Source organism: Quercus lobata, chromosome 2 (genome assembly GCF_001633185.2).
Source record: "Quercus lobata isolate SW786 chromosome 2, ValleyOak3.0 Primary Assembly, whole genome shotgun sequence".
NCBI lineage: Eukaryota > Viridiplantae > Streptophyta > Magnoliopsida > Fagales > Fagaceae > Quercus > Quercus lobata.
In genome coordinates this window covers 9,514,521-9,526,489 of record NC_044905.1, presented here as the reverse complement: position 1 = coordinate 9,526,489, position 11,969 = coordinate 9,514,521, and the positions used below count along the sequence as shown (strand labels likewise).

The 11,969-nt window shown below is 32.8% G+C and overlaps 1 protein-coding gene across 1 annotated transcript; it reads left to right on the top strand.

Moving 5' to 3' along the window:
* Positions 1-3,177: 3,177 nt before the first annotated feature.
* LOC115974998 (fatty alcohol:caffeoyl-CoA acyltransferase) lies at positions 3,178-6,805 on the top strand. Its single transcript, XM_031095621.1, has 2 exons — positions 3,178-3,819; positions 5,669-6,805. The coding sequence occupies exons 1-2, from the start codon at positions 3,388-3,390 to the stop codon at positions 6,590-6,592; spliced, it is 1,356 nt and encodes a 451-aa protein (XP_030951481.1). The 5' UTR covers positions 3,178-3,387; the 3' UTR covers positions 6,593-6,805.
* Positions 6,806-11,969: the final 5,164 nt, after the last annotated feature.

Genomic DNA, 11,969 nt, shown 5'->3' with positions numbered 1-11,969 from the left:
TAAATAAACCATCATCAACAACAATAGTAAAAAAAAAAAAAAACATGTAATCAATTTTCCTTTTTTAATTAAAGGATGACGCATATGCACAACAATTAAAATAAAAAAAATAGTATTTCCTTGCCAAATAATCAAATATCTACGAAGGTTTGATATAGCCCTAGATACTAGGCCATTTATGTTAATACATTAGGCCCTCAAGTGAAAAAAGGTCCCATAATTTTGATCATAATAGCATACTTATATATATATACTCACACTTAAAATAAAATTTGTCTCTTGTCTATTAATTATTTTGGCTTAAAATAAAGTGGTCAATGTCTAACTATATACTACATTTTTATTTTATTTTTGGCTCTTTTTCTTTTTAAGTATCTCTAGATAACCAGTCAATATTAAGCCACTCTTTTTCCCTTACCAATGAACTAATTAACAAAAATCATATTTAAGGCAGATAAATTTTTTTTTTTTTTTTAAGAATCAATTTTATTTCATTATTTATATCTTGTGTTTATATACAATTGATGTGAACATTGTAGTATACGTCTGATTTCAAGTTTTTTTTTTTTTTTTTGAGAGAGAGAGAGTTTCAACTTATAGCGTCCGCTCTTAATAATAGCTCTTTATCATTAGACCAAGACATCAATTAGTTTTTTGTGTAGGCGGGGATTGAATCTTAAATCTCTTATACAACCATTAGAGCCTTTACTAGTTGAACTAACTGGAACCAATAGTTTGATTTTAAGTTAATCTATCTTCACTTGTAAAGGTTGAGATTATAGTTAATTATAATGTTAAGTGAAGTTATTTGATAAATTAGATTATATTGTTCCAAGCTTTAAATTTTATTTTATTTTAGTTATATTATAATCTATATTGAAGCAAGTATTTATTTTAAATCTTTAGTAGAAAAATATGAATATGGAAATGAAAAAGTTGAAAAGATAGAAAAGCTAATTGAATCTTGTACATGGATCTATTGAAAATTTGCTACTACTAAATGATAGACTTTGGGTGAAGAATGAAGTGTATGGTGATACCATATTCTCACTAGTGGTCCATGCCAAATATATTTCACTGTTAGAGATTTTATTTATTAGATTTGAAAGTACACCAAGTGTCTTTTGAAATAAATCTATTTCAAATACAGAGGATCCGCTTTTAAATTTGTAATAAACCATGAAATTGATCAATTTTGAATAAAGAGGATCCTAATACAAGATAGATAGGTAACTTTCCTAACTACTTGTACATCTTTATAAATATAAAACTTATGTTAAAACACTTTTCAATCACTAACTCATGTTATGATAATCTCCATTCGAAATTGATCCATTTTATAATTTAAATTAATTATTACAACTTATAAATCTAAAGGTGTAGTAATGCCACGTCATTTAAAATTTTACCTAAGGTGATACTTTATATATTATCAGATTCAGGTATTGAAATATTGATTGTGAGAAGGAAGCGAAATAAAGAAGATCATGTTGGAACAAAGACACTATAATTATTAAAGTAATAAGTACAAATACATCCTCTTTCTTCTTCTTTTTTTTCCCCTATTCTTTTTGGTCATATATCATTTTTTCCAATGTGTGATTTTGGGAGTAACATTATTATTTTTAAATACCTATGATCTTGGAAGTTACATTACTTGTTATTGATATGAATTTGATAAAGATAAGGGATGGTAATGGGGTGGGGTGGGGTGGGGTGGGGTGGGGCCAAAGGATGGGTCGTTGTCCCTACTCCGCATAGTTTTGTCTTGCTCTATACCCGCCCCGCTTTGCATGATGGGGAAAATTTTCTTAACCCATCCCCACCCTTTGGGGCCCTGCGAAGCCCCGCCTCATCCCGTAAAACTCTACTTCTTATTAATTTGCCCACAGCTAGTAAAAAAAATTTAGTAAAACTTTTTTCATTAATAAAAATATATTTGAAATTATAAGTAAATTTATCCCATTAAATCAAACTAATTTTTAGCAAAAAATGAATAATATTATCTAAGTGTTAACAAGACAATATCACAACAACAAAAAATCTCATAATACAAAATAAAAAATTCAATAGTAAATATATTTGTTTTTAATTAAGACAAAAGAAAACCTTAAAATTGATATCTTATTTCCAACCTTGTTAGAGAGAAAAAAGAGGCAAGGAGCCATGTTGCGTAGAATAAAATAAGCTAATGATATGTTTGTTTAAATAATAGAGTTTTAGGATATAAAAAATTTATAATTTAACCCTTATCAAGGTGGGGCGAGATGGGATGGGATGGGTCTAAAAGTCTTATCCATCCCTGCCTCGCCCCATGGTGCGGGGCTAAAATCTTGTCCCATCCCTGCCTTACCACGTACCTTTGTGGGGCAGGAAAAATCTGCGCGGGGAGAAGCGGGGAGGGACGGGGCAAAATTGTCATCCCTTATTTAGATAAGTGCATAACTTAGGTGCAATATATTAAAATTTTCAGTTAAAATTCAAACACCTAATTGCATGGGCTAATAAAACACAATCAAACAATATCATTATTTTCAAAGATAATTAAATAGAAACAAAATTTATTGGTTAGATTTCTCCTTTCTTGTTGTTCAAATGGATGTTGAAGTTATAGTTTTTTTTTTGATGAATAATCCCTCCTCTAAAAACCTTATGCTAGAATATTTGTTAATTGATTGCAAGATCCTATTAAGGATGTTCCTTAATGTCATCGTTGAACATATATATTTATAGGAAGGCTAACCAATGCGTAGATAGATAGACTAAAACTAGATCTATGCAAATTATGTGTTAGAAATATATGGTTAAATGAATAAATTTACCATATTTTAATAACTTAAACTTTTGGGACAATCGGTAATTTAACTTGACATCAGAGCATGAGATTCTTATCTCCTTCAGTCTACCTCCCATTTAAATTCTCATATGTTAGGTCTCACTTATTAAAAGATAGTTTTGGCCCATACATGAAGGAAGAGTGTTAGAAATATGTTGTTAAATAATTAAATTTACCATATTCTAATAGTTTAAACTTTTTGAACAATCTAATTTTATTAACCTACTAACTTTTGATAATACCCAAACGGAAAAAAAATATATATATATATATATATATATTTATATTTTTTGATGACACAAAAAAGTGCCCAAAAGGGTGGGCACATTTTTAGCGTAATGCTCCGGCCCTCTCCTTATTCTTACTCTTTAAAGGAATCTGATCGTACCATCAGGCTATCACCATATCCAACCGTAGATCTTCGACAGACCCCATTGTTCTCTTGTCTACAAAGCTCTCCATTTCTCTCAACTTGTCTTTCTATCGCGCACTCACTCTCTATCTCTCTTTCTCACCAAAAAAGAAAAAAACAGCAGAACATAACAGAAAATATGTTAAAATCTCCTGTGGAACTCCCAGATTGTTGCTATGCAAACCAACCCATCTTAATTTGCCCAAGTACCCCAACTCCAAAGCATTCATTGTATCTCTCTAATCTTGATGACCAAAAGTTCCTTAGGTTCTCCATTAAATATCTCTACCTTTTCAAGAAATCTGTGAGTTCAGACAACTTGAAATATTCTCTTTCCAGAGTTCTTGTGGATTACTACCCATTAGCTGGGAGGTTGAGAGCCACTGCTGAGGATGAACAGAAGTTTGAAGTTGATTGTAATGGAGAAGGTGCTGTTTTTGCTGAGGCTTTCATGGACATCACTGCTGAAGATTTTCTTCAACTTTCCAACAAACCAAACAGGTTTTGGAGAAAGCTCTTGTATAGGGTGGAAGCTCTCACTTTCTTGGATGTTCCTCCTCTTGTAGTTCAGGTCTTATTTCTTTTCTTATGTTATGCCAATGTCTCTTTTGTTTTCTTTGCTTTTCCTTATAGCATCTCTCTTCATTTTTTCCTGGTTTGTGGTGTTTTAAAAATTCAAGCCCAAAAAGAAGCCCCCCTTATAAATCTTTTAATATAAAAAAGATTTTCACTTTAAATTTCTTTATATTAACCTAGAGGCTAGAGCTCTTGTTTCTTTGTTGATTAAAAAACTTACTGTCTTTGAATTATGACTTTACTATTATTTTCCACATGTTTTGGTCCTTTGTTAATCCATTTTATCCAAAGAAACTTAGCAAACAACCAGTTTTTACCTTAGTGCTGTAATTATAGTTCTAGCTCTTCACTTTGAACAATCTCTTTCAATCATATATCCCTGCAGCAAATGATGCTGCCAAGTCAAGTGCCGACCTAACAACACACTAAGGTGCATACATAAACCACGTCGCTTTGAATGGTGCCTTGCTTAATTTGCAACATGCCTGCTGGCCAAGACAGGACTAGTTTTGTCTTTTCAATTGACTCACACTGTCAGTTTGTCAGACATGCCCAATCATTTTAGAATTTTAAGGAAGGCTAATTCTACTTTACTCTCTCATCTTTTTCTTCAATCCAAGTAGGCCATTAGAAACACCACTATATTATCATATAATCAATTGTTTGAAATCACTCTAGCCATACCTTTTTTTTTTTTCTTTCAAGAATAAAGATAGCAATCTGGTTATACTTAATTACCTTAATTTCTACCGAACATAAGAAAACAAACGCACACACATGCCCAATCATTTTTAGAATTTTAAGGAAATTTCACATGAGTCTTTGTTATTTTTGCAGATTAAGAGTAAAACTAATTTTCGACTAATTCTACTTTACTCTCTCCAATTTTTCCTCAATCCAAATAGACCATTAGAAACACCACTATATTATCATATAATCAATTGTTTGAAATCACTTTAGCCATACCTTTTTTTTTCTTTTTCTATCAAGAATAAAGATAGCAATCTGGCTATACCTAATTACCTTAATTTCTACCGAACATAAGAAAACAAACACATGCACCCAAAAAATAAAAAATTCACAGACAAAAGAGTAAAAACTAAAAAGTGTACCATAGTTAAAAATACTAGTAATGGCAAGTTACTAAATGGCTTCGGTTTGAGTGACACAAGTCATATGTTCCCCATATGTATGTTCCTTTCAAGATAATGACCCAAAAGTAGGGGACCCTGCCTAAAAACGCTGAAATTGCTCCTGGTTCTTCTGTGCCTTTCACGAGCTCAGTTGGTGAACTTTGGGTTGTGTATGTTGTCTAATTAACACTAATGGTATCTAAAGAGAACATGCTGACATGACATAATATTTTTCTTACTAAGGATATGACTTGTTGTGATTAAGACTTTCACCTAACTAATTTATTTTATTATACATCAACCATAATGAATTGAAAAATTATTGTGTACTCTAGAATAATTTTTAGGTACTCTCAGAATATAGAATGATGTTCTCTCCTCTCACATTTACGGTAAAATTTACTCATTAAATTCATAATGAGATTCACTATAAATGTAAGAGAATGAAGCATCATTTTTCCGTACTCCGGAAGAACCTACGAGTTTTTTCTTTGGAATTATATTCTCTCTCATAGAAGAGTAGATCTCACATTTCTGTGGGAAATGAAGTATAATTCTGGAGTACACAATAACAGCCCAACAAATTATATCAGTCATCAATGTTTTCCTCACCTTACCGCAATGTTTTTACCATATGTTGCTTTTTTCTTCTAATCAAAGAACCAGAAACTCTTTCTTTATGAGATTTATTATCTTAATTTGTTTTTTTAGGTGACGAATCTCCGCTGTGGAGGTATGATCCTGTGCACCGCGATCAACCACTGTCTATGCGACGGAATTGGCACATCACAGTTTTTACAAGCATGGGCCCACATCACGGCCAAGCCGAATCTTGGTCTACCAATCACACCGTTGCACAGCCGCCACGTGTTAAAACCTCGAAATCCCCCAAAATCAAGTTTCACTCATCCGGAATACACCAGAACTAATCCCAACGATAACAATACTATAGACATGGTCAAGTTCCTTCAGTCTCAGCCGCTAGTTCCCACATCCTTAACCTTCACCACCTCTCATATCCTTCACCTCAAGAGGCAATGTGTACCTTCGCTCAAGTGTACAACCTTTGAAGTACTCGCATCTCACACGTGGCGTTGCTGGGTTAAATCACTGGACATGTCACCCTCACTCAATGCCAAGCTCCTTTTCTCAGTTAGTGTTCGAAAAAAGATGAACCCAGAATTACCATTAGGGTACTATGGAAATGGGTTTGTGCTAGGATGTGCCCAAACCAATGTGAAGGACTTGGTCACCTCTAACTTGTACCATGGTGTGAAGCTAGTGCAACAAGCTAAATCTACTCTCAATGATGAGTACATAAGGTCCATGATTGATTTACTGGAAGATAAATCGATGAAAACGGACCTAATTACAAGTTTGGTTATATCACAATGGTCGAAGTTAGGATTAGAGGATTTGGATTTTGGAGAAGGGAAGCCACTACATATGGGGTCTCTAACAAGTGATATTTACTGCTTATTTTTACCGGTTATTGGTGACTTTGATGCAGTGAGAGTGCTTGTGTCTATGCCAGAGGGCATTGTGGAGAAATTTGAGTATTTCATGAAAGAGTTTTGGGATAAAGAAGATTATGCAGATGCCAATGGCAATGGGTATCATGGAGAAGATATATAATGGATTTGATCTAAAGGAGCCTATGTGTTTTTTTCTCTTTTTCGCCTCCCAAATAATTATTGGAGCAACTCATTGACTCATCATCAAAAAGTATAATCTGACTGCCTAGTTTTAGAATGTTAATGCTATTGCTTCCATATTTGCAATCTCATAGTATAAAGTTTGTACCATCAAGAATCGATTTGTAATATGACATTATAATATTAAAATATAAATTCAGAAAAAAAAATACAACATGACTCATGGCTCTTTCCTTTTCTTTTTTCTCCCAATGATTGAGCTATGAAATGGGATGGTTCTTCTCCTAACTCATTAAAAGAATAATATCTCTTTTAAAGGCTCCATCTATGTGTGATGATTAGCTATGATCTCAATATATAATTTTATATATACGATATTGAGGAGCCGATCCTCACAACTAATGAAATTTATTTTTAAAATTTTAATAAAAAGATATTAAGAGATAGAAACTATTAGAACAATGATTAAATTTATTATTTTCTAAGCTTTTGAAATTGATGGGCAATCTATTGTTGTATCATATATAGCAGGTGATTTTGAGTTCAAACTTCATACCTTAATTTCATTGTGTCTCATATAAAAAAGTTTTATTTAAAAAGTTAAAAACATAGTGGGGTTAAGTTGAATCGATTTGTTATATGACATAAATATATTAAAAAATAAAACTACTCATGGTTTATTGTTGTATCATAGCAAATGATTTTGAGTTCAAACCTTAATTTCATTCCCTCTCATTTAAAAAGTTTAAAACATAATGGTTGGACTATAATTATTAAAGAAGAATATGAACTCACATGTTCAATGGATTATTAGAATAATTGCTAAATAACCAAGATCATGATAGCTCAACTAATTATCACATCTTGGTATTCATAATAGAAACATTTAAAATTCAAATTTCTTATCTCTCAACTATCAAATTATCATTAAAAAAATAAAATATTTTTAGACTACTGTTAAATTTGTCATTTCTTAAAAAAACTAATGTTAATTTATCAACTAATTAGCACATCTTGGTCTTCATAAGAAAAACACTTAGGATTCAAATCTCTTATCACTAGACTACCGAATATCATTATAAAAAAATTAGACTAATGTTAAAATTTTCATTTCTTAAAAAGACCAATGTTAATTTATCCAAAAAAGTTCTTTTACAAGTACAATAAAATATCGCAATATTTTCACAAAAAACTAAATTGTCAATTCATTGGAGATCAAAATATAATAAAAGAAAAGAAAAGAAAAATATATTAACACTCAACACAACTCAAAATAAAAGTATTATAACAATACAGTGAAATTTTGTTATGCTTTTAAGATTTTTCTTTATAAAAATAATTAAACATCAGGGCCGTACATAGCACAATAGCACGTGCAATGCAATTTTTTACACGTAATGACAATGTCAAACACAATATTCCCACCATTAAATAAATTAGGCAATCGTTTTCACGTTTGCCCATAAATTCTCTATGGGATTTGAGTGGTGAATGGCTGGTTACAAAAATGGTAACTTTAAGGGAAAAATTTGCCAGATAGTATGATTTTAGAAAAATTTTAGGAAAGCAACATACTGATAAATATTTTGTAAGTTAGACTGTTTTTGGAACTCGAGTTTGGGCAAGAATTCGAGTTTGACAAACTCGAGTTCCATTCAATATTACTGGATGAGCAAGACTTAGGTACAATATTTATGTATTGTTCTTTAAGTTCACCTTTTAAAATTCTGGCATGTGGATTTTTTCTTATGAGAAGAAAATGTATTTTTTAGTTAAGTAGTCACATGACTGAATCTTAAAAAAGGAATCTAAAGAACAGTATCTAAGGTACTGTTACCTAAATTTGGTCCTTACTGCACACTGCTTGGAATCAAGTTCAAAAAACAATCTCACTTACAAAATAGTTTCAAACGCATATTATGCACCCAAATTTTTTTCTAAAAAGCTACTATTCCGCAAATTTTGCCGTAACTAAGGCTGTGTTTGGTTGCTGGAAATCGTTTTCCGGAAAATACATATTTTCCGGAAATGCTAATTTCCGGAAAAGGAAAATGTATTTGGGTGTTTGGCTGTTTCGGAAATCATTTTACGGAAAATCAATTCCGGTGTTTGATTCGTCCAAATATTTTACGGAAATCGTTTTACGGAAATTTAATTCCGGTGTTTGATTCGTCCAAATATTTTACGGAAAATACTTTACGGAAAACGTTTTTCCATGTTTGGTTCGGAAAAACATGCAAAACACTATTTATGTATTCCTCTCTCTCGGCAGCATGGTTAACATAAGGCGCCCTAGGCAGTTCTCTACGTCTACGTCGTAATTTCTTTAACAATGCAACCCCCACGAGGAGGACAGATGCAACTGAGGCAAGAATTGCGGTTTTGGTTTTTTTCTTCATCTAACAAAATCACAAACATTGTAGTTTAAGAGGTATGTAAACAAGTATGGTATTGATTACACCATAAATAAAATCAGCCACAAACATATAACATCCAAACCATCACATTGCATTCTATTTACACTATAACAATACCATCACATTGATAACTACACATTGATATCGCACAATACCATCATATTACACAGTTTCATAAACAATGGATAATTAAAAAAATTGATAAATATCCTGCAATCAGAAAAGCCCCAAAATTTCATATACATAATCCACAAATACACAGTTTAATCGACAATGGATAATTGAAAAAAATTAATAAATAACCTGCAATCAGAAAAGTCCCAAAATTTTGATATACATTACCCACAAATACACAGTTATAAACAATGTATAATACAAAAATTAATAAATAAAAACATGTAAATAATTATATAAATATTTATATAAATAAACAACTAAATAGAAATATATATATATATATATATTTCAGTGATCGGATCGGGCTTTCTCAAAAAAGAAAAAAAGAAAAAAAAAGAGATCGGTGTGGCGGATCGGACGTGTGGACCGGTGAGGTGAGTGGATCGGATGTGTGGGTCGGAGGTGAGGTGAGTGTGTGGCGGATCGGTGTGAGTTTGAGCTGTCACTCACCGTGGGTCTGCGGCGTTTGGCGCGGTGGTCGTTCGCCGGATCGGAGCTCTGGGTTGCTGGATCGATCGCGGTTTGGGGTACGTTTGAATCGACTTTCTCTTGCTCGTTCGCCGGATCGGAGCTCTGGGTTGCTGGATCGATCGCGGTTTGGGGTAACGAGCGAATCGACTTTCTCTCGCTCGTTCGCCGGATCGGACCTCTGGGTTGCTGGATCGATCGCGGTTTGGGGTAACGAGCGAATCGACTTTCTCTCGCTCGTTCGCCGGATCGGAGCTCTGGGTTGCTGGATCGATCGCGGTTTGGGGTGCGTTTGAATCGACTTTCTCTCGCTCGTTCGCAGGATCGGAGCTCTGGGTGTGAGGTAGATTGTTTTTTTTTTGTTCTTTCTCTCTCGCTCGCGTGTTGTGTTTTCTGTTTTTTCTCTCCCTCTCTCTGCGTTTTGCAAGCCACGGAAATGAATTGAAGTGAAAATGAATGCAGAAATTCATTTCCGTGGTCAAGGCTTCAAATTTCGGTCAACAGGAAATCAATTTCCGGAAAATAATATTTTCCGTCACAGCCAAACACTCCATTTTCCGGAAATTGATTTCCGAAATTCGTTTGAAGTCGAATCAAACGCACCCTAACTGTAATATTGTTTCACTGCATTCGGCTGCCAGATTCATCTCAAATGCCTTTTGTGGCGTGGCGTGTTAAGTACCAACCCCATTTTGAAACCCAATGTCATTTTTTTTTTTTTTTTTTGGTAAACAAACCCAATGTCATTTTCTCTCATCTCTTCTAGGGAAACTTTATGGTTGTCGTTTTATGCAAATAGAGAAACAATAATTCATTCGAGGTAAACCTACGAGATCGATTGTAGTAAAAGTGTAAAACAAAGGAACAATGTATACATATCTGAAAAGAGATCCATATTGTCACTTTCACGTACAAAATTGAAAGATATAGTGAAAAAGAATTCTTCAAAGTTTCAAAGGGTCAATTATCATCACCATCCTCCCCCAGTGCCTGCCTAACCATTTTCTAGCGCTAGGGTTTTGTTTTGGTGGGAAAGTACTAAAATATCGTATCAGAACAATTTTGACGATTCTATTTCAAATGCATGTACTATCTAGATATAAATATAACAAATAGCATATCTTTTGAAAGATGATAATTAGGGCCATCGTCAAATTTATTGGCTTGAATAAGAGTATCAGAATCATCCTTTATTCATAGACAAATAAAGCTTTCCTCATAAATAAAATTCCAAAGGGTGGTGCCGAATTCCGACGCTATATATATTTCGGGAAGATTTGTCTATTTACGGCGGGGATCTTGGATGGTCCATTACAAAAGACAAGGGTTTTCAATCTCGCTAGGTGATGTTGGCATTTGTCACATCATCAAGTTAAACATGAAATAGGTCGAGCCTTTTTAAATTCATAATTTTAAAATACTCTTTTATTCTATTTTGTTTTTGTTAAGTAAGTGAAAAAGTGGATGAACTTGATAGGTTTATAGGTGTAAGTCCAAGTCACCTTACTAAGTGTCTTTTAATCTCTAATATAATTTAGACACTAATACGCACATATATTATTATTTTTTAAGTATCTATTTGGGGATAGCTTAAACTTATTAATTTTTATTTAACTTAGAAAATAAGTTGCATGAAAATAAGACATATATACCTTCGGAAAAAAAGAGAAATTATATAAAATTATAACCAAATATACTGAAAAATAAACTATATTAAGCAGACACTTAAAACAAAAATAAACAAATAAACAAACACTTATTAACAAGGGACTTAAACTTAGAATGCGTTGTATAAGCTGTTGCAAAACAATGTTTTGAGTTTAAAATGAACGTTTGTAAAAAGTTATAAAGGGCTATTGTTGTGAAATAGAGATCGATTTGAATTTTAAAAAGCGCTTTTAGCCTCTCAAAACATTTAATGAAACGGATCCTTAGTCCATAGTTTATATAAAATAAATAAATGTTAGAGAAGAAGTTCTGTTACTTGATTTAATATTGAAGTGCATATCTTTAATTTCCTCAAAATTAAGAAAAACCATCTGTAAATGTAACATAGTGATGATAGAATGTTGTTGTGCTGGCAATGAAATATGGAAAGGGAATGAAGTACTAGTCCTTTACCTAATCTTTATATAGTTGGTCAGAAAAATGATTGTGTTGTGATCGTGATCTCTCTTTTTTGAGAATTGAGGGAGTGCCAGGCTGCTAGCTCTACCCCATGCGTAATTATGTACAGATTGAAGTTTATCTTTAAAATATGATACATACAGCTGACTTGCTGGTAGGGGAGTAGCT